Source organism: Tenrec ecaudatus, chromosome 4 (genome assembly GCF_050624435.1).
Source record: "Tenrec ecaudatus isolate mTenEca1 chromosome 4, mTenEca1.hap1, whole genome shotgun sequence".
Lineage (NCBI taxonomy): Eukaryota > Metazoa > Chordata > Mammalia > Afrosoricida > Tenrecidae > Tenrec > Tenrec ecaudatus.
This window is the reverse complement of record NC_134533.1, coordinates 68,746,990-68,769,294: the sequence shown is the minus strand read 5'-3', so window position 1 is coordinate 68,769,294 and position 22,305 is coordinate 68,746,990. Positions and strand designations below refer to the sequence as shown.

Sequence of the window (22,305 nt, the reverse complement as noted above, 5' to 3'; positions counted from 1 at the left end):
CCCTCAGTGGAAATCCTGGTAGTGAAGAACAGTTTTGGTAGGAATGAGGAAGCTTTTGTTTTTTTTATTTCAGTGATTACCTAAGATTTTAGAATTTTTAACCCTGATGGGGATTCTCTCCATTGGTGATGAAGATGCATTCGACTTAACGTAGGAAGACTTGGATTCTCCTCCTGGTGCTGAGAGTGACAGGCTGGTGCTTCTCATATGGTTTGTGTTTTGTCAATTTAGATGAAGCATTAGGCAGCTGTAGCAGATAGCTTCCTGGGATTCTTTGGAAAGTGAGTTCCTCTTGGGGCTTTCCTTTAATGGCTCCTGAGCAACTCCAACTGTCTGTTGTTGAGGGATCAAGCAATGACCCGTACCTTGGAAAAAAATTGTCTATCGGTACCCTTTATTTTAGTTTTCTTTCTTTTCTCTCAAAAATACGATGTTAAGGTTCCCGATTTTTAAGAGTAGATTTCACAAGTAGGACGTTAAAATGAAAAATGGCAGCGAGAGCATTCCTGGCCTTTTCTGAAAGCTCACACAGAAGTAGCTGGGAAGGGAAAGTGACCAAGAGAGGGCAGAAAGAGAGCGTTATGAATCATGATACCAGAAGACAGCCCAAGGCAGTTTTTTAAGCGCCAAACTTTATTTCTGGACCCAGCAACTATTTGGAATACTCCCAGTGTATTCTAAATGACAGGAAGATGTAAGACAATGGAGTGAGTGTTGACCAGGAGAAAGAGGATTACCACTGAGGAAGAGAGGAAAACATTTTCAGTGCACAGTGATGTAGTTCACAGCTAAGATGTGAGAGATAAAGACATATAATTGTGGGATTCGTTCCCCAATGCGTCACACCTGGTGGTTTTTACAAACTAGAAGTTTGTAAAATCATCGGTGCCCTATTTCTTCTAACATCTTGCTTCATTCTTCTGAGCAAGGCAGTGTCTCTGGAGCGATGACTTACAGAGCCTGTCATTCTCTGGCAGTGACCCATACTGGCTGGTCTGGGTTGCACTGGTGATGTAGCTCTCACAGTGGTCATTTGTGTGCAGCACATCAGCTGACTAATGTCGTATCATCCATCTATGTGGTTGGTGGTGGTAACATTTTTTGACTAATGTTGGGAGCCAATCTTTTCTCTGTGTTATTCAGGTCTCAGCAGGAAACCGTGCAATCTCTACATTAGCCAGCTTGATCTTTTAAAAATTAAAACAACTGCAACATGTGTAAAATGCTTACTGTATGCAAGGCAGTGTTCAAAGTGATTGGCAATGTTAATTCATTTGTTTCTTACAACACAAATTGCTCATTCACTGCCATTGAGTGGATTCGGACTCCGATAGGACAGGGTAGTTCAAATCTTTACAAAACCAAAAAGCCTCATCTTTCTCCTGCAGACCTGCTGGTGGGTTCTCACTGCTGACCTTGCTGTTAGCCCAGCATGCAATTCATTTCACTACAGCACCAAGGTTCACTAAATACCTTGCCCAGGTCAGAAAGTTGGTCTGTAATGGAGCCCAAATTAGAATCCAAGCAGTTTAGTTTTAGAACCTGTGTCTTTAGCCATCCTGCTACACACAGGGTTATTATTGTCCCCATTTACTGATGAGAAAATGGAGGCCGAGAGAGAGATTAGGTAACCAAGTAAGGAAGAATGGAACAAGCAGTGGCAAGAAAGAACCAAGAACAATACCAGGAACCTGGCTGAAGGAACTAGAGGATTGACGTTCTCTAATGGACGGTGGTCTGATGAATCTGCTTCATATGTTTCTTATCTAAGTGTCTTTGTTCTACATTCAAATAGGCCGGTGGGGCAGGGAGAAGGGAGCGTGGGGAGGGAAATACAAGACAAAGCAACATACAGGGGGAGCAGGGAATACTGTCACTGTTCTGATGTGTTGGGCCATATTTTACATGGTTTACCCTGTCTATTATACTCCACAATTAAAAACAAAAATGCAGGCAGCTCAGTACAGTTCTTGCTCTCTGAAGCCATTCAAACCTGAGCCAAAGACCCTATTCTTTTTTTAATCTTAACAAATCATTCTACTGGGGGCTCCTATAACAATCCATACTTCAATTGTATCAAGCACATTTGTACATATGTTGCCATCAACATTTCCAAAACATTTTCTTTCTACTTGAGCCCTTGGTATCACCACTTCTTTTTCCCCTCCCTCTCCCACCCATGATAATTTATAAATTACTTTTTATTTTCATATTTTATACCATCTGCTGTCTCCCTTAATCTACATTTCTGCTGTTCATCCCCTATCAAAGTCAGGTAGGTGGGGAGAGAATCAGATGAGCATAGTCAGAATCACAGAGCTGTACAGAATGGCAGTGGTGGAGGAGGGGGAGTGGGTGCTGTGCTTTGCAATCCCTCAAGGATCTTGTGAGGTAGGGAGAGTGGCGGTTCTCTAACAGGAGAGGTGTTGCGTAGATTCTGTAGGATCTTTGAAAAATGGAATTGTTTGTGGAAACAGGTAATAGTGAGGGGTGGAAGGAGGCACTGACCCAAGGGCATTGACCTCAGAAGGATTTAGCTTTCATTCTTGTAACCAAGGGCCTCATTATTGTTGCTACTCCCCTTTCATGGGTTTTAGATTTTAAAAGATGTTATCTGCCAAACAAGGCATACTTTCTTAAGTAATAATTTTTCTCCATTTCTACACATCCAAATATTTTAACTGTTATTTAAAAAATATTAAATGGTACAATTCCAGCTAGAAGCAAGAGAACCTGATTTTCGAATGGGCCTTTGGTACTTTATCGTGAGAAAATGTTTATTTTCCAAGTGGAAAATAAACATTTGGAACTCATATGAAAAGCTCATATGGAACATATGTGAACATTTGGAACTCATGAAAGCTCATATGGAACATATACGAACACATGGAACCAATATGAAAAGCTCATATGGAACATATATGAACATTTGGAACTCATGAAAGCTCATATGGAACATATACGAACACATGGAACCAATATGAAAAGCTCATATGGAACTCATATGAAAAGCTCATATGGAACATATATGAACATTTGGAATCTCATATGAAAAGCTCATATGGAACATATATGAACATTTGGAAGCTCATATGAAAAGCTCATATGGAACATATATGAACATTTGGAAGCTCATATGAAAAGCCCAGGGAGCTTCAAGTCTGTCTGTGCCACTCTCGGGAGGACAGGCTTTATTTTCAGGAGACAGTGGGCAGTGCTGGAGACTCTGAGAGGACTGACTGCTCTCTGTTGACACAACACAGGGGTACCAGATGGCATCAGAGTCTGTCTAAAGCCATTTAAAAAATCAGACCAACTGAGAGAGAGCATCCCTTTTTGCTTACATAAACTCAGTGACAGGTAAGTTTATTCTGTTGCTTCGCTATTTAAAATCTTGAAATTTGAAGATAGTATATTTATATATAACAAAACAGTTACCATTCCAACATTTTTACATGTATGACTCAGTGACATTAATTTATAATGTTGCTGACCCTTAGAGAAACTCACCAACCCTGTCATCTTGCCTCAGACAGAAAAAAAAAAAAAGCCCCACCCTCTTTGCCACAGAATTGATTCTGACTCATAGCGCCCCTATAGGGCTGTGTGGTATTGCCCCGTGGGGTTTCCAAGGCCATCTGTCTCATGGTGGCAGACTGCCACCTCAGTCTTCTGCGGAGTCACTGGTAAACCACTGTGTCACCACAGCTTGTTCAACAAACTCCTTGTTGTCCCCTAGTTAGCTATGGGATGTACTAAGTGAGTCTTCAAGTCAGTTAGTTAAATACCTCAGCCATTAGCTACTTGATGCTAGGTTTCTTGGGAGAAACACAATTGGCTTTATCTTTCCCGTGTATATTTTTAGGTACTTCCCCCCACCCCCTTAACCAAAAAACACTGATTTAGCATTCATCACTGCAGAGATGTGAGTTGGTCATTTAAAATTTTAATTTATTGTTTAAGTAGTCACTTGAGATCTAAGTCTTGATTTATATTCCCATTGAATGAATGAGGAAACAGAACATCTCTTACCTTATTTCTGTTACCAACTCTTGAGGATGTTACCTTTTCAATATCTCTTGGGTGCATCATCTCTTATATACTACCTTATGGAATTCCACTTCCATCATCGTTTTTAAAAAGCTTTATTGGGCTATAATTGACAACACACTATAAATGTGAAAATGTACAAGTATAATTTGGTATGTACACACATACACACATGCACATACACCTGTGAAACCATTCCTATAGTCCAAATAGTGAATCTATCCATCACCCTTAAATGTTTCGTGTACCCTCTTGTAGCCTTCCTCCACACACCTCTGCCCTGAACCAGGAAATCACTCATCTGCTTCCTGTTACAACAGATTAGTTTGGGAGGTGTGGAAAAGGAAGTGAGTGTTAACAAACCCAGGGACAAGGGGACAACAAATGATCTAAAATTGATGGCTAGGTTGGCGTAGGATACCTGCTAGGGCTTGATCAAGGGCAATGTACTGAAACCCAAATGAAGGTTGAACATGATAGTGGGACAAGAGGAAAGTAAAAGGAAATAGAGGAAAGAACTAGGAGGCAAAGGGAGTTTATAGAAGTCTAAATACAGGCATGTACATATGTAAATATATTTATATATATAACGATAGGGAAATAGATCTATGTACATATATCTATAGGTTAAGTATCAAGGTAGGAGATGGACATTGGTCTTCTACTCAAGTACTCCCTCAACGCAAGAACACTTTTTAAACACTTTGTTCTAATAACCTGGAATTCCGTGATGCTCACCTTCCCAACATGATTGCTGAAGACAAAATGGATGCATAGCAAATGTGAGCTCTATGAGCCCCCAATAAAATGATTTAAAAGAAAACCAGATTTGTTTGCATTTTCTCTAAATGGAATCATATACTATGTACTCCTTTTTTCTTTAATCTGGCTTCATTCACTCAGCATTATTTTGAGATTCGTTTGTAATGTTACATGTATTAATAGTTTATTTCCTTCTGTTGCTCAGTGGTATTCATTATATAGACTTGCTACAATTCATTTATATATTTACCTGTTGGTGGGCATTAGAGTTGTTTCTACGCTTTGGTGGTTGTAAAGTTGTTATGAACATTTGTGTCAAGTCATTTTTATTTAATATTTTACTTATATATATGTATATGTGTATATACACATTGAAATCATTTTATTGGGGCTCTTACAGCTCATAACATTCCATACATCAATTGTATCAAGCATATTTGCCATCATCATTTCCAAAACATTTTCTACTTGAGCTCTTGGTATAAGCTCCTCATTTTTCCCTTCCCTTCCCCACCCTCGTGAAACTTTGATCAATTACATGTTATTATTATTTCATATCTTACACTGTCCCTTGTTTCCCTTCACCCACATTTCTGTTATTAGTTCTCTTTCGGGGAGGCTATATATCCAACCTTGTGATGGGTGCCCCCTTTCTCCCCCCAACTATCCCCCTATCCTCATGGTATCACTACTCCCACTACTGTTCCTGAGGGGTTTATCTGTCCTGAATTCTATATGTGGAGAGCTCTTATCTGCACCAATGTGTTCTTCTGTCTAGCCAGATTTATAAGGTAGAACTGGGTCATGGTTGTGGGGGTGGGGAAGCATTCAGGACCTGGAGGAATGATGTGTGTTTTGTGCCACCTTGGTTGAATCACAGTTCCTTATAACCCTTCTGTGGGGGATATCTAATTTTCTACAGATGGACATTAGGTCTCCACTAAAAACCCCCTCGTTCGCATTGATGTAGTTGTTTGGGATCTTTGATACCCGATACCTGATCCCTTCAACAACTCATGATCACACAGGCTGGTGTGCTTCTTCCATGTGGGCTTATTTGTTTCCCTGCTGGATTGCCGCTTGTTTAACTTCAAGCCTTTAAGACCCCAGATGCTGTATCTTTTGATAGCCGGGCACCATCTGCTCTCTTCACCACATTGTGAATGCACCCATTTTGTCTTCAGCTATCATGTCGGAAAGGTGAGTATCAAAGAGTGCCAGGTTATTAGAACAAACTGTTCTTTGTTAAGAGAGTCCTTGAGTAGAGGTCAAAAGTCTGCCTGCTATTTTAATACTTAACATATAAATATATGTACATTGGTCTCTATCCCTTTCTTTTTTTTTTTAATTGTTTAAATTTTTTTTAAAACAACTTATTGGGGCTCATACAATTCTTATCACAGTTCATACATATACATACATCAGTTGTATAAAGCACATCTGTACAGTCTTTGCCCTAATCATTTTTTTCTCCTCTTTTCTTTTTTTACATTTTATTAGGGACTCATACAACTCTTATCACCATCCATACATATACATACATCAATTGTATAAAGCACATCCATACATTCTCTGCCCCAATCATTCTCAAGGCATTTGCTCTCCACTTAAGCCCCTTGCATCAGGTCCTCTTTTTTTTTCCCCTCCCTCCCCTTTCCCCCCTCCCTCATGTGCCCTTGGTAATTTATACATCGTTATTTTGTCATATCTTGCCCTATCCGGAGTCTCCCTTCCCCCCTTCTCTGCTGTCCCTCTCCCAGGGAAGAGGTCACATGTAGATCCTTGTAATCAGTTCCCCCTTTCCAACCCACTCACCCTCCACTCTCCCAGCATCGTCCCTCACACCCTTGGTCCTGAAGGTATCATCCACCCTGGATTCCCTGTACCTCCAGCCCTCATATGTACCAGTGTACAGCCTCTGTCCTATCCAGGCCTGCAAGGTAGAATTTGGATCATGGTAGTTGGGGGGAGGAAGCATCCAGGATCTGGGGGGGTCTCTATCCCTTTCATTATAAATTAGTCTATTTACATTTATCCAAGCTGAGTGATGTTGACCCACCCCCCCAGAAGAAGACAATACAGAGGACAGCACTATATTCAAGTCTTTGAATAGACGTATATTTTACCTTTTCTGCTGGGCAAATACTAGAGATGACAAATCATATCGTAGGTGCCAGTTTTAAGAAATGGCCAATGTTTTCTTTAAACTTTTTTTATTTTGACTTAAAGTTTACAGAGCAAATTGGTTTTCCAATCAACAATTAATTTTGTTTTATGACATTGACTCTCATAAACTCACTGCTTTGTCGAGTTGGTTGCAACTCATAATGGCCCCATAGGACAGGGTAGAACTGCCCCTCTGGGTTTCCAAGACTGTAGCTCTTCATGGGAGTGGAAAGCCTCATCTTTCTCCGACCTTGATTACTACTCCCCAGTGTAACAGCAGTCTTCCACTTCCTCCTTATACATACTTTCCCTTGTCAGTTTTCCCTAACCTTTCTTGCTTTCTGAACTTTATCCCTGGACAAATGCTGCCCTTTTAATTTCCTGTTGTTGATTGTTCCAATGAGTGCCTACTTCCATGATGTTAATATTCACCTTATAGGTCTATCTGCTGGGAGCTGAACCACGGGGATGAGTTCTCTGCTGGGCCCGAGGGTGGCTAGGGCTGTCGTTTTAGGGCTTCTGCTGTCTCCATCAGACTAGCAAGCCTGGACTTTTTTTTTAATGATTTTTGAGTCTTGTCTTCTAAATTTTTCTCCCACTCTTTCCAGGACTTCCTATGTGATTCCTTTCAGAGGAATCAGAGGCACCATGTAGTTCTTTTGAGCTCAGAGTCACGGGAGTTGAGATTTGCCCTTGATTCTGACATTGTGTAAGTTATGTTAGTTATTTGTCTCATTCAACATTCCATAATCTAGAGTCTCATACTACCGTGTGCTAGGAGCTTTTCATATTTCACTACAAACTTATATTAGTACTTTGGTTCTCACCATTTTATAGGTGACAGAAATGAAGCACGAAATCACTAAGTGACTTATCTGTAGTCATACATCTAGTGTGAAGCAACATTTAAATTTAAGTTAAGGTATCCTTTTTCAAAGCTCACATTCTTAATCACCTAACTCCTGTGCTGTATCTAGCTGGCTGACCCAATGGCTGACTGAGAATCAATTGATTAACAGTTGGATGAAAGAGAGACAACTCCAGACATAGTTCTTTTGAGATGTGGGTTTGAAAGTGCAAAAGTTGATGAAGCCTTCATCTGTGGGCTCCACCAGTCCATTAAAAAAAGGGGTGCTGATTACGGAGCCCATGTCTTACTGCTCTATCATGTATCTGAGATTGTGAATATTTATGGGAGCAGGTAGCCTCATCTTTTTCCCGTGTAGTAACTGGTAGGTTTGAACTATCAACCTTGTGGTTAGCAGCCCAGTGCTTATTCCAATGCACCACCAGACTCTAGTGTTAGCAAGTGCCACTTACTGTTGCTTAGAAAATTCTTTCCCCAGCTATCCACATGGTTCAACCTTTCTTTTCATATTCTGCTCAATGTTACCTCATCAGAGAGGCCTTCCCGGTTTAAAATAGTGCTATCTATTTTTTAAATAATAATTTTGCTGCTGCTGTTGAGAATATGCACAGCAGAGCGTACACTAGTTCGAAAGTTTCTGCCCTCCTTTCCTGAGTTGTTCCTCTCACGTCAATATAAGCTCACTGCTCTTGGCGTTTCCTCTCTGGCCTCTGGAGTTACTGCTGCCAATTTGATCCCATAGAGAAAGATCTTAAAAGAGCCCAGTGCTCAAGGCAGACCTTCTAGTTAAGCTAAACCATTGTTTGGTTTTAAGATTTCAAGGATATTTTTGGTTTACGGTTATGTTGTGTTCTTTTTTATTACTAACTTATATAACGGCATGAGTTAAAATAGCACTCTTTTTTATCCCTCGACCCGTTTTATTTCTCTTCATTGTACGTTTCACTGCCTGGCATCTCATTATTTATTTATAGTATTTTACTTTGTTTCTCTTCATCAGAATATGAGAACCTCGAGATCTCTGATTCTGCTTTGGGCGCTGTTGTATTCCCCCTGCCCTGCAGTACCTGACAAGTAGTAGACACTCAATAAATGTTAGGTTGTTTTACACTGAATAAATGATTTTGGATTTTGAGACCACCTGCTTTTTTAGGGACTTTATCACCTGGTCTCAGCAGTACCTTATTCTCATTGTCCTTATACATGACCCTTGGACTTGAGACAAAGTAGATTCAGTATTCTCTGAGCATGCCCATGCTTTATAATCTTGTGTTTTTGCTAATGTGGAAAACTCCAGAGATTGGCATTTCTGATTCTGCGGAGCATTGATCTTCCTTTTGCTAAGAGGTAAGTGGTCTTCGATCTGGGTAGAGGCCACATGGACAAGGCTCGGAGGGTGAGAGACTCATGACTTTAGAAGCCTATCTCTCGCTTGCATGCCTTCCAGGGATTTGGGGTGTGAGTCATTTGGAGATTGCATCTTTACTTAGCTCTTCTTGCCAAATCCTGAAGCCTCCCTGACAGCCTCAGCCATCTGCACTTGATGTTCCCCTGTGCATTATTTTGGCCCCCCATTCTTCTCATTTTCCCCTTTGGAAGGAGAAGGAAAAGCATAACATGTAACTTTCAGGTGGTTGAACATAGGACCCCAAACGAGATCTTTCTGCTGGCACATGGAATTGCTATCACAGAAGGATACAGTGCATCCTGGCTTACTTTGTTAAGATTGTAGTAACCCTGGGTAGAAGACAAGCCTGCAGGTCATCTGCTACATAACAGCGCCATAGTCCCGAGCTCAAAATCTGCCTCGAGGTTCTAGTCTTCTCGGCAGCTTAGAGGTATTGGAAGAGTCCAGCTTCCAGCCTCATTGGAGTACACTGGCCCCTTTTAGAGTCCTCTGCCTCTCTAAATGTGGCATCTAGAGCGGTGGTTCTCAACCAGGGGCCATTCCCGCTACACTCCAGTAGTCATTTGGCAATGTCCGGGAACACTGTTGAGGGTCATGATGAGGAACGTGGTATCTAGTCGGTAGAAGGCAGGGATGCTGCTAAACATCTGACAACACATAGGAAATCCCTTCACCAGCACACACAACAAAGAATTATCCGGTCTGAAATGCCAATTATGTGGAAGTTGAGAAACCCTGTCTAGAGTGACTTCCAACTATTGCCACCGGTCTATGCCCAGGCTTGTATCAAAGAACCCTCCCAGTAGACAAAAGGTCCTTGAAACGCCACTGGCCTCAGGCCTTTTTAGCAGCAGCAACAAAGTGGCTTTCTTTTTTGCTCCACAGCAAGCAGAAAGGCTTCCTTTGTGCCCAAGCAGTGGCTGGTGTGTGGTGTTCTCTGTTTCTCTCAGGCCTGCACATGTCTGTCTGTTTCATCTCTGTGTGCCGCGCTCCTGACACCTGGATTATAGTACATGATCACACTTGTAAGGCGTGAGGATATATGTTCGTTTCAGGAATAATAGCTAATGCATTCTACTTTCCCAAAGACTTCTCTAACCGTGATTTCATTTTCCCTCCTTTGCCAAAGCCCAGAATTTGAATGTGCCATTTGAATTGTTGCTGCTCTCTGGGTTTTGGACAAGCACATCATCTATAGGAACTGTGTATTTTTCTACGGAAGTTTGTTGTATATAAACCCATAATTAGAACATTTGTGGAACTTCTTATTTAGGGCGATTTTTCTTGAGTAAATTTTTAGTGATGCCCCTGTATACAAAACTCTATTTTGGGGACTACGGAAGCAAGAACTAACAAGGAAGACATGGTCCATACTATAAATGTTGGCTGATTACTCATGAGAAACTAGACAGAATTCTGGGGAAAGCCAGATTTTAGTAAAGAGGAGAGGAGGGGAGGAATCTCACTCTGTCCTTCGGCTTCCACACTGTGTGACTTCTTGCTATTTTCAAACTTGAGGAACGTACAAATTCCTTATAAGGGAAATGATTTATCTTGAATTTGCAGTGCTGGCTTAAATTGTTGTTATGCTAATGCTATTTAAATATTTGACTTAATGTTATCTGAATTAAAAAACTTTTTAAGTAAACAAGGTTTTAGTCACTATATAGAATTTTATACAAACTTAAGAAAAATAAGATGTATACATTAAATCAAGACAAACTTCAAATCCAGTAAATTGGTATATTTCTGCTGAAGCAGAATTGCTCCCAGACTCTTTCAAGTTTGGCATATCTGCACAATGAGTGCCATCTGATGACTCGGTCCTCCCATCATTTTTCAGTATCTAAGCTACTGTAAACCTTTGATTTGTGTAATGCTCTGTCACTTGATCTTCACTGGGCTCAAACACATTCATCACATATTAAATCGACTTTATTCCGTTATAATTGATTTTTGATATACAGTATGGAGATAAATTTATTATCTGTCTGAACACCACAAATATTTCACAGTTGCCTTTAAAGAATTTTTTATGATTATCCATTGAAAACCCTCACAACATTATACTACTGAGGAACAATTAGCTACAGTGGCTTATGTATGGTGATGGCGTGATTAGCCATACTTTGATCTCTCAGTGATTATTTCAGTTAGAATTATCTCTTCTTTTGACACTAAAGCTATAAAGCTAACATAACCCAAAGGGGAAATTTACTGCATAAAACTAAACTATCTCTGAATAGAGTTTTCTGTAAGCATGGCCCTTCTCAGGCCTTGACTTTTGCCTCTGCATGATGGTTCCCTAGCAATATGGAACATAATGGCATCGAGCATGGGGTATGGAGCCAGATTGGATCTCAGTCTTGGTTTTACCAAATCCTACCTGGGTGACTTAGGAAAGCTGTATAACTTTTCATGGCACTGTCAAGTAAGCTAACCCTAGGGTGATGGTTCAAACCTATCACCACTCTGAGGGAGAAAGATGAAGCTATCTATTCCTCTAGAGATTTACAGCCTTGGAAACCCTATATAGGGGTGCTGTGAGTCAGACAAAATTGACTAGAAGATAGCGAGGGTTTTGGTGGTGGTGGTGGTGATGATGATTTATTGGCTATATTTTATTATCTGTGAGAGGAGTATAAAATGGGGCTACCTACTTCACAGGGTAGTTTAAGGATTACTGAATAATTAATTATATGTGAGGTGCTGAGAAGAGTACCTGTCATGTAGTCACTGCTGTTAATTTTATTAGTATGATTTTATCATTATGTGATTATATTATTATTATTATTTAGGATCATTTCATCCCAGATAGCAATGCTCATCTTACATTTGGGAAGCAAAAAAAAAAAAAGGAAAAAAATTTCTAGAATTCCATTATTTTGGCCTTGATAGGAGTTTTGTGCCGGTTTCTGAACCAAGCACCTTGAGTAGAAGGGTGGGATCTACTGATTAGCTAGCTTAGTTTGGGTTCCTAGGGATTAATTTAGCTTTACCCCATATTTGGCTGAAAGAAATGGTAGAGAAGTTCCCCTAAGACAAGTTTACGATGCTGTTGTCACCCAAAGTTGAAGTATGTGATGTTAAAAATCACCCATGTCCACCTGTAGTGCTGCCAGGAGGTCGGAATAGATGATCATGTGATATTATAGCTATCTCTATGGTGATACAATTATTGGGACATTTCTTGGTGATTAATATTTTTGGTGGGTAACATTTGTCTTAACATTTATAATTGCAATTATGAAAACATTTCTTAATTGTAAAAGCACCAGTTTTATCTCTGTTACTTTATTTTAAAATATTTGCATTTAAGATATGCTTTTGCTTTGAAACAGAAGACCTAGATCTCTAGGAAAAGGATCTTTTCCCGCTATGGCTACTATGCATTAACACAGTGGTAAGCACAAAGGCATGAGGTGCTTATGGGGCTATGTACGCACATACCCAGGTGATCCAGAATATCATTTTAGTTTTCATTTCTAGGTTCTCTTCAAAATAAATATTCAAAACATTTGCATAGTAAATTGTCTTAACAGTATTATCTGGTATGTAAGGGTTTTATAATTTGTGCCGTTCAATATAGTAACCAATAATATGTAATTATTGAGCATTTCAAGTGTGGCTAATGTGACTGAAGAACTGAATCTTAAATTCTATCTAATTTTCATTAATTCAAGTTGAAATAGACTCACGTGAAAGGGTAGGGTCTCACTTAGGTGACGAGAGCAACTTGAGGCCCACCCCAGAAAAATACAAATAGTTACCTTAATGCTGCAGGGAAAGCCCTCCTTGCCTTGGCTTCAATTTTCCACTTGTCCTGTGTTCCGGACATATCAAATGTCACATCCTTTCCTGACACCTGCCCTCATTCTGCATAGACAGCTTCCTCTTCCACACTTTAAACACATCACATAAGCTCATAGTAATCCTTTACATAGAACCCCTGGTGGCACAGTGGGTTAAACATTGGGCTGCTAACCATAAGGTTGGTGGTTCAAGCCTATCAGCATCTGTGAGAGAAAATGCTAAAGCTTTCTACTCTTGTAAAGATTTATAGTCTTGGCAACCTATGGGAGCAGTTCGACTCTCTCCTATAAGGTGGCTATGAGTCAGAATTGACTTGATGGCAGTAGTTGGGTAAATCTTCCATATTGTAATTCATCCCTGAAGCTGTCCTGGAGCCGTCAGGTAATTTCCCTTTCTCTCCTGTGCTCTGTGTACATTCCTTGTCAGAGTCCATGTTCCATTCATGCAGTTTAGCCTTTGACCTCTTCTCCTGGACTAACTTTTTGAGGACTTGCGGCTGGGTTGGCTCCTGGGGCTGAGTTAGTTAAGTTGATGGATAGATATATGAATGAGCAGACGGATGAAAAGAAGTACAGAAGAAAGGGAGGTTGATTCTCACCCCTAGTCTTATTTAGAGTTAATTTTAAAAATCAACACCATTGAAGTTTACCTTAGATACAATAGCTGTACCATTTTAAATGTATGGTTTGATGAGTTTTGACAACTCTATCGCCTGTATAACCACCCCCATATCCAAGCCAGAGCATTTCATCATCCCAAAAGGTTCCTTTGTGCTTTTTCAGTCAGTTTCCAGCACCCACTCCTGGCTCTTATAAAAAACTGATCTCTCTGTCACTATACTTTTGGGAATTTACTTTTTCTGACGTTCATCTAAGTAGACACAGTATGCACTCTTCCCCCACTTTGGATTCACAGTGGAAAGCGACACCAAACAGTCCAGTGTGGAAATGTTAAGGTCAACATGACTGTTAAAGAAAGTGCCAACAATGCTGGCGTCTTGTAGTCACGCTGTGCTTGTCTCCCCACAGTGTATAACTGGACCGTGGAAGAGGTGGTACAGTGGCTCATCACCTATGTGGAGCTGCCTCAGTACGAGGAGACCTTCCGGAAGCTGCAGCTTGGTGGCCATGCCATGCCGAGGTCAGGAGGGTACTGGGTGTTTCTCCCTTGTGGGTGCTGGGACTGGGCTGGGGTGGGCCCGTCTTCATATGTTCTGGCCAGTTAAGTGAGGCCCCATCCTTTTCAGGCAGAGTCTGTAGACCTCTCTACTCACGTCTATTATCTGCTTATTAGAGACCATGATGGGAACTTTGCACCCATTCTCCTATTTGATATTCTTATCAGTCTTGGGAGCAATACTAAGAGATGCCATCATTGTCTAGTAGCTGCTAGGCACTCTCCTCAGCACTTTACGTAAAGAACCTCAGTTAATTTTCACTTCCATTTTACAAAGTAGGAACTGCTATTCTTCCCACTGTGATGATGATGAAACTGGTTAAGTAACTCTTCCAGGGTTGCATGTCTGGTTAGAGGCAGGATTAGGATTTGAACCTAGAGCTGGCTGGACAACAAAGTCTTGGTGGTTCGGTTTCTGTTCTTCTGCCCCCCAGCAGCTCCTGCTTTTATTACCTAGGGGCCTTGGATTATCATTATGCAGTTTGTCTACTTGAACTAAAATGGTGCAGAAGTAGGGGTGAACTACATTGACCCCAGCCTCCTCTCTGGGATGACTCTTCCAACAACTGTTGTATCACAACTTGTTACATCCTTTGCAGTCACAATATTCTGTTGCTTGGAATGGGAGTAGGGAGAAGTTAAGAGTACTGCTTGGACTTCTTGTTCTATTGAGCTAGTGGCATCTGTCATCCAGTTATTAATCCATTTACTTAATCACTCAACAAAGATTTACTGGGTACCTTCAAGCACTTGTGCTGGGTGCTAAGTAAGGATAAAGATGACCAGCTACCTGCCCTTTCCCTCAAAGGGCGTACTGCTGGATAAGCGCTAATTGTGTAAGAGCTGTCATCTTCGTCAGACAGGGTAAGACATGGCAAAATAATAATAATTTATAAATTATCAAGGGTTCATGAGGGAGGGAGGGGTGGGGGTGGCGATGAGGAGCTGATACCAAGAGCTCAAGCAGAAAGAAAATGTTTTGAGAATGATGATGGCAACAAATGTACAATGGATGTATGTATGGATTGTGGTAAGAGTTGTACAAGCCCCCAATAAAGTGATTAAAAAAAGATCTGTCGTCTTATTAGGAGTAAATGTCTGGTTATGAGCTTCAACAAAGGCAGCAGGGGAAGCGGCTGGAATGCATACACATCCGTCTTCAGTCACAGAACTACCAGGCATTGCTGTGGAAGCCGCCTCTGCTACTGGCAGCACCTTCCTCTCGGGGTCTCCCTGCTCTGGAGAGAGTAGCGATCTGAATGTTCATATACCCTTTTCTAGAGAACCTTCTTAACCCATGTGGTGGCCAGTACACTGGTAGATGTGCTCTGAAGAAGAACTCCAAGTGCTTTCAGGCATCTGATTTTACCTCTGTTTCCATAGAAGAAGTCCCTCAGTGGTGCCAGTGGTTAAGTCACATGGCTGCTAAATGAAAGGTTGGAAGTTCAAGTTCACCCACAGGCATCTTGGTAGAAAGACTTGATGATGTACTTCCAAAAAAGCAGCCCTTGGGGTCTTAAAGGCTTGAAGATAAACAAGAAGAGGCCATCTAGCTGAGAAGCATCAAAGCCCACATGGAAGAAGCACACCAGCCTGTCTGACCACACGGTGTAGAAGGGACCAATTATCAGACATCAAAGAACTAAAAATCATATCAATGAGTGCCCACCTTACTGATACTATCAATGATGACAAACGTGTGCACAAGCAAATGTGGTGAAGAAAGCTGAGGTTCCTGGCTATCAAAAGATATAGCGCCTGGGGTCTTGGTGGCTCGAAGATAAACAAGTGGCCATCTAGTTCAGAAGCAACAAAGCCCACATGGAAGAAACACACTAGCCTGTGTGACCACGAGCTGTCAAAGGGATCAGGTATCAAGCATCAAGGAACAAAAAATCATATCATTGTAAATGTGGGTGAGTGCAGAGTGGAGACTCAAAGCCCATAGGTAGCCAACTGGACACCCCCTTAGTTAAGGGTTGTGGGGAGGAGATGAACCAGTCAGGGTGCAGGGTAGCAACGATGAAACATATAACTTTCCTCTAGTTCTTAAATACTTCCTCCCCCACTCTCATGATCCCAATTCTACCTTACAAATGTGGCTAGACCAGAGGATGTACATTGGTACAGATAGCAACTGGAAACACAGGGAATCCAGGACAGATGACTCCTTTGGGACCAGTGGTGAGAGTGGCGATGCCTGGAGGGTGGAGGGAATGTGGAGTAGAAAGGGGTAACTGATTACAAGAATCTACGTGTATAGCCTTCTCCCTGGGGGATGGACAGCAGAGAAGAGGGCGGGGGGAGATGTCAGACAGTGTAACATATGACAAAACAATAAAAATTTATGAATTATGAAGGGTTCATGAAGTAGGGGGGAGTGGGGAGGGAGGGAGAAAACAAGCAGTCGATATTAAGGGTTCAAGTAGAAGGCAAATGTTTTGAGAATGATGATGGCAACAAATGTTCATATGCGCTTGACACAATGGATGCATGTATGGATAGTTATAAGAATTGTGTGAGCCCCCAATAAAATGATTTTTTTAAAAAGCAGCCCTCTGGAGCACAGTTTTGGTCTCACACACATGGAGTCACAGGAGTTGGAATCGACTCCTTGGCTATTGTTTTCGTACAGAGTAGAAAACAGACTCCAAAGGAGGCAGATGGAGCAGCTTCTGATCAGCTAAGTGAGCCAACTTGGACTAGAAGCCAAATCTCCCTGACCCCTCTGATGACAGTGTCCCACTACTTCCCTTATAGGTTAGGCTTGATTGCTTTCCAAAGACAAAACTGGAGGAGTACAGGCAGGCATATAAATCACACGCTCTGGTGTCAGGGACAAGCCACAAGGTCAGCATTTCAAACCTACCAGCAGCTCCCTAGGAAACAGATGAGATTTTCTGCTCCCATAGAGATTTGAAGGCTGGAAACTCAGCAGGGCACTTGTGCGCTGTCCGGCAGAGTTGTGAATCAGAATCAACTCAACGGCAGTCACTAGTGCTATCAAGATCATCTTTCCTAGCTGAGAAGAACAGTTCTGCGTCAGAAAAGAGCATCAGTCTTGTGCGGCTCAAGATGAGTGGTTTTCATTCTTTTGTTATCTTTCTCCCCTCTCCTCCTCTGTTCACTGTGTTCCAGTAAAGAGAAACAAATGCCAGTTTCCCCCAGGTCATTTTCTAGTTTATAGCCTCTCTATTATTTGTGTTATCATTGATAGTATAGTTGAAGGGCATGAAGAATTACAGTAATCTGTTTGGGACTAAATTGTATTTCAATGACTCAGATAACAAACTATGAGACTAATAGGTCATCAGTAGGTAGACATATAATATACAGCGGGGTGGGATTAGGATAATTCAGAAGTCCCTAGGAGAGGCATACCATAACAACCTTAGCGTGTACATTGCTCATTCAAGAAGGAGTTGACATGGAGAAGGAAAGTGAGGAAATTCTTGGTAATGTGTCCTTACATTACTAGTAATATCCACAGACTGCTTGTTCTAGAACACATTAGAATGCACCAAGATTAGAAGTCTTGAGAGTGTTCCTGGAGGAGGTGGGAGCCTGCTGAGATTCTTCCCATGTTTGCTGGTAGAGACTGACGCTTTGCTCTATGCCTCAACAGGCTAGCTGTAACCAATACCACTATGACGGGAACGGTTCTGAAGATGACAGACCGGAGCCATCGGCAGAAGCTTCAGCTGAAGGCCCTCGACACAGTGCTTTTTGGACCTCCTCTCTGTGAGTCCTGTGGATAGACGCTCTGCTGCTGAGCCGAGGCTGGACTGAGGTTCTGGGTCTGTGAAACACATCTACAAAGCCATGCCTTCACTATTTCTACTAGTGTTGAAGGGTCTTGTCTTTAGACCATCCAGATATCAAAACCCATTCATTCAGGAGATATCTGCTCTGTGCCACTGCTGTGCTGAATGCTATAGGAATTCCTAGATAAATCATGTTCTTCCCTGTAGGGATAGAAATTAATACACATCCTAGGGAGGTTCACAGTGCTTCTGAGGCCCAGAGGAGGAAGGATAGAGAAGGTGTCCTACAGAAGTGTCATGTGACTTTTGCCTTTAAGATGTTAAGGCTTTCTTCCATGAAGGTGGCAGGACAAGGAATTCTAGGTGGAAGAAACAAGCTGAGTGAGACTATATAGGCTAAGATGTAAACGCTATGCTCAAGAATAGCAAGTAGCTCAGAAGGCGCTAAATGCCATGTAACTGCTCCCTCCTGTTAGTGTCAACAGACACACAGAGTGTATGAACCGTTCTTGTGCCTTCGGACATCCTAGAGAACTTACTAGACTTGTACTAATGCGGGAGAGACACACTTAGGACTAAGACAGGTGGTCTTTCAGCTTATGGCCACTTAGAAAATGAGGTCATTTAGTCTCAGAAACATGCAAAGTACATCAGCCAATCCTGCCATTTCTTTTTCTAAGTTAACTTTGGACGAATAAACTTAGTGAGACTTCTTCAAAAATAAGCCTTTGACCAAACAGGCTATCAGTGCCCATTCCCTGTCCGTTGGTAACTGTTGGCATCAGTTGAGGGTGCCAGCAGTAGAGTGCTATGGAGCCAGTCCAGAGAACCAGCTGGCAGGCAGGGTCAGGGGCAGTATAGCATTTCCTTGTCTGTCATTTGGCTTGGTAAGTGTCCAAGTTGATGTCCTACTACAACTGGGTCTACACCCTTTGAAAATGTGAAACAGAACAAAACAAGAGAAGGCTGTTCCCGCCTCATTTGCTACACTAAAAAAAAAAAAATTAAAAAAAAAAAAATTCCAAGCACACGATTTGCTTCTCATTCTCAGGTAGATTTTGAATGAATGATGCATGAATGGCCGTGAAGCCTGCTGTCTATACTGAGCAATGGCCTTTCATTCACTCACTAACGTTTATTGAACATCTATTGTAAATGGCAGGGTTTTTGCCTTTAAGGAGTTTACCTAAAAGGAGACAGACCTGTAAACAAGTACAGTAAGTCGTCGTTAGATATAGCAAATGTTAGAGGTTCATGTAGAACCTGTCCAGGGCTCAGTGAGGACACAAAGTGATGAGGAACATTTCTATAGGCGGTTAGGAAGCTTTACAGAAAAGATGATTGTGGAGAAGTATCCTGATTAAACTCCCCACTATCAGATGACACTCCTCTTCGTAATTACCAGCATGAACATTTACTCAGAAGGTTTACTCTATCACCTACCTGCAAGAGAGGCCTTCAGCTGCCTGAAAGTTTGTCTTCTAAGATGTATTATTAGGCTGTTAGGTGTTCTGCATCAAAGTAGGACTTAGCATATCTGAAAGAGTGCATTAGAATAATGAGTTGAAAATAGTCAAGGGTTCTAACCTTGAAGTCAGTTTAGGCTGCAGAGCCTGAGAACCAAGAGTCCTAGATCCATGGCACTGCACCCAGGAGGTCAGGGTAAGCACGAGGAGCTAGATACTCAAGTTAGACAGATACCTGGATGGAGATATTTTCTCCTAGGACCATTTTATATAGAAACTCTGTTTCTGAGAGAGGTAGAGCAAATAAACCCAAACCAAACTCACTGCCATCGAGTTGATGTTGACTCATAGGGACCCTATAGGACAGGGTAGTTTCCTAGATTATAATTTCTACAGGAGTAGAAAGCCCTGTCTCTCTCCTGCAGAGCAACTGGTGATTTTGAACTACTGACCTTCTGGGTTGCAGCCAAGCTCATAACCACTACCCACCAGGGCTCCTAGGTAAAGCAAAGATGGTACTAAATCCAAGAGGAACTCTTTTAGTTGAATGGAGATTTATGGAACGTTTGCAAGGTGTCCTATTTGAAGGTTGGAACCCTGGCTACAGAAAGATAAATAAGTCATGCCCTCCAGGAATTAACAGACTCTGTCTGTCCCCCAGGAATTAATAGACTGTTTAGGGATATGAACATTTAATCATACAATTATAATACAGATAGTCTCTGATGTATGATAGATTCAAGTTACAGTGAGCTGCATATACAACTCATCATTGATTTTGTATACCTTATAGTTAGTACGAGTCCTGAGGGTGTAGTGTGTTATGCATAGTCAGCAGTTTGAAACCATCAGGCACTCCAAATTACCACCCAGTCTATGGGATAAAGATGAGGCTTTTTATTCCTTTAAAAAAGGAATTAGTCTCACAAGCCCATAGTGGCAGTTTTACCCTATCCTGTAGGGTTTCTATGAGTTGAAATAGACTTGATGGCAGTTAATTGAGTATTATTAGTGATAACTTATTACAAACAGTGTTACACCAGTTTATTGATGGGATCATTCTCATGCCAACTCCCAAAGACAAATAAAGATCAGATACATAAAGATCGTGATAGGGGTATTCAGCTTACATCAAATCTAGCTTAGGACAGAGTCCTTTGAATAGGACATATTCATAAGTCCTCCTGTATAGTGAGATAAAGCCTGTAATGGAGGAGAAGGCTTGATAAAGTTAAAACCCAAAGAAGGAAGCATTTATTTTTGATTTGAGTCAATAAGTCAATCAGTAGATTTGATGGAGAGGCAAGGAACACAGTGACTTCTGTTTTAGACATGTTTCATTCAAGGGATTGAGGGACATACAAGAAAAAAAAAAATCCGGGAAGGATTTAAACATACATACACTCTGGAGCTTAGAAAGAATCTTTAAGCAAATTGAAATATGCATTTCATAGTCCTGATGTATAGAAGACAATAGTGCTATGCAAAAATACACTCCACAATTCAGAGGCTTAAAACTGCCAACCTTCTAGTATTGCTCACAGATCTGCAGAACTACAAAGCAGTTTTGCTGATCTTGGCTCAGCTCATGCATGCATCTTCAGTCAGCTGTTGGTTAGCTAGGCAGCTGATTGGCTGGAACAACTTGGTTCATGCTCCCTGTGTCTCTCACATTCCTCTAGCAGGCTAGTCCTGGCATGCTCCAGTGGCAATAGTGAAGAACAAGAGGGAGAAGACCTGGTCAGTGCAGAAGCATGCTAGTGTTTTCAAGCTTCTGCTTATATCACATTTGCTATTGATTGGCACAGCAAGTCAATAGCAAAAGTAAGTATATGGTAGAGTCACTGTGAAGGACTTTACACAAAATCCATGGACACAGGCTTGGAAAAGTCGATGGAACAGGGCAAGAAATCGACGGCAATGGCCTGGAATGGAAACACAGTTCCTCCTCTAGACTGCATTAGACAGCTTGAAAACCAGCATTTTCTTGCTCTTCTTTCTTTTTTCCCACTCACTCATTAACTCATTCAGATTTTCTACATCTACGGAATGTTTCAGGAGCCCTGGGGGTGCAGTGGGTGAGCGTAGGGCTGCTAAGAGGTGGGTGGCATGAATTCAGGAGGGAGATAAGGCCATGTGTTTCCACGAAGACTGGCAGTCTTGGAAGCCCCGTGGCCTAGTTGTACACTGTCCTGCCCGAGTCTCTAAGAGTTGAAGTCTACTTCATGCCAATGGGTTGGTTTTTAAAAAATTCATTTTGATGAGTACTGTGATTGGCACTGTGATGCTCTTGGGTAAGCTAAAGTTGGTGGTTCAAACCCACCAGACACTCTTTGGGAGAAAGATAAGGCTGCCTGTTTTATATAGCGTTGGAAACCCTATTTATAGGTCTGCTATAAGTCAAAACTGACTTGATGGAAGTGGGTTTGTTTGGAAGTTTTTTTGTTTTGTTTTGAGGGAGGTGTGTCAGCACTGGGAATGTACGGTTAAATGAGCTGGCTTCTTCTAAGGGAACTCTTCATCTAGAGGGGGAGGAAGAAGTTCAGACCAATCTTATGGATGCAGAGGCGATAACAAATAAGTAGAGTTTTGCATGATCACTAGGATCTTACGGGATAGAGAAGCGGTGGAGCACTCTAGAGAGAGGGACTGTTATGCCAAAGGTTTGAAGGTATGGAAGAACATGGGGTATTTGGCTAAGAGCATTTAACTCTCTTACGGGATAGGATGTAAGTTAGATCAAAGAAGGCAGCCAGGTAAGATGTTGCTTTTGTGGTGGTATCAGTGGAGAATTTTACTGACCTGAGCAACATGATCAGGTTTTGGAGAGAT

At 41.5% G+C, this 22,305-nt stretch overlaps 1 protein-coding gene across 2 annotated transcripts in view; it reads left to right on the top strand.

Annotated features, from left to right (window-relative positions):
• STIM1 (stromal interaction molecule 1) overlaps nucleotides 1–22,305 on the top strand; it is a 220,644-nt gene that overhangs the window by 162,776 nt on the left and 35,563 nt on the right. For both annotated transcript variants that reach the window (XM_075546175.1, XM_075546174.1), the window contains exons 4-5: nucleotides 14,096–14,207; nucleotides 17,869–17,984. In XM_075546175.1, coding sequence (XP_075402290.1) covers nucleotides 14,096–14,207; nucleotides 17,869–17,984 — 228 coding nt within the window. The remainder of the gene's footprint in view (nucleotides 1–14,095; nucleotides 14,208–17,868; nucleotides 17,985–22,305) is intronic.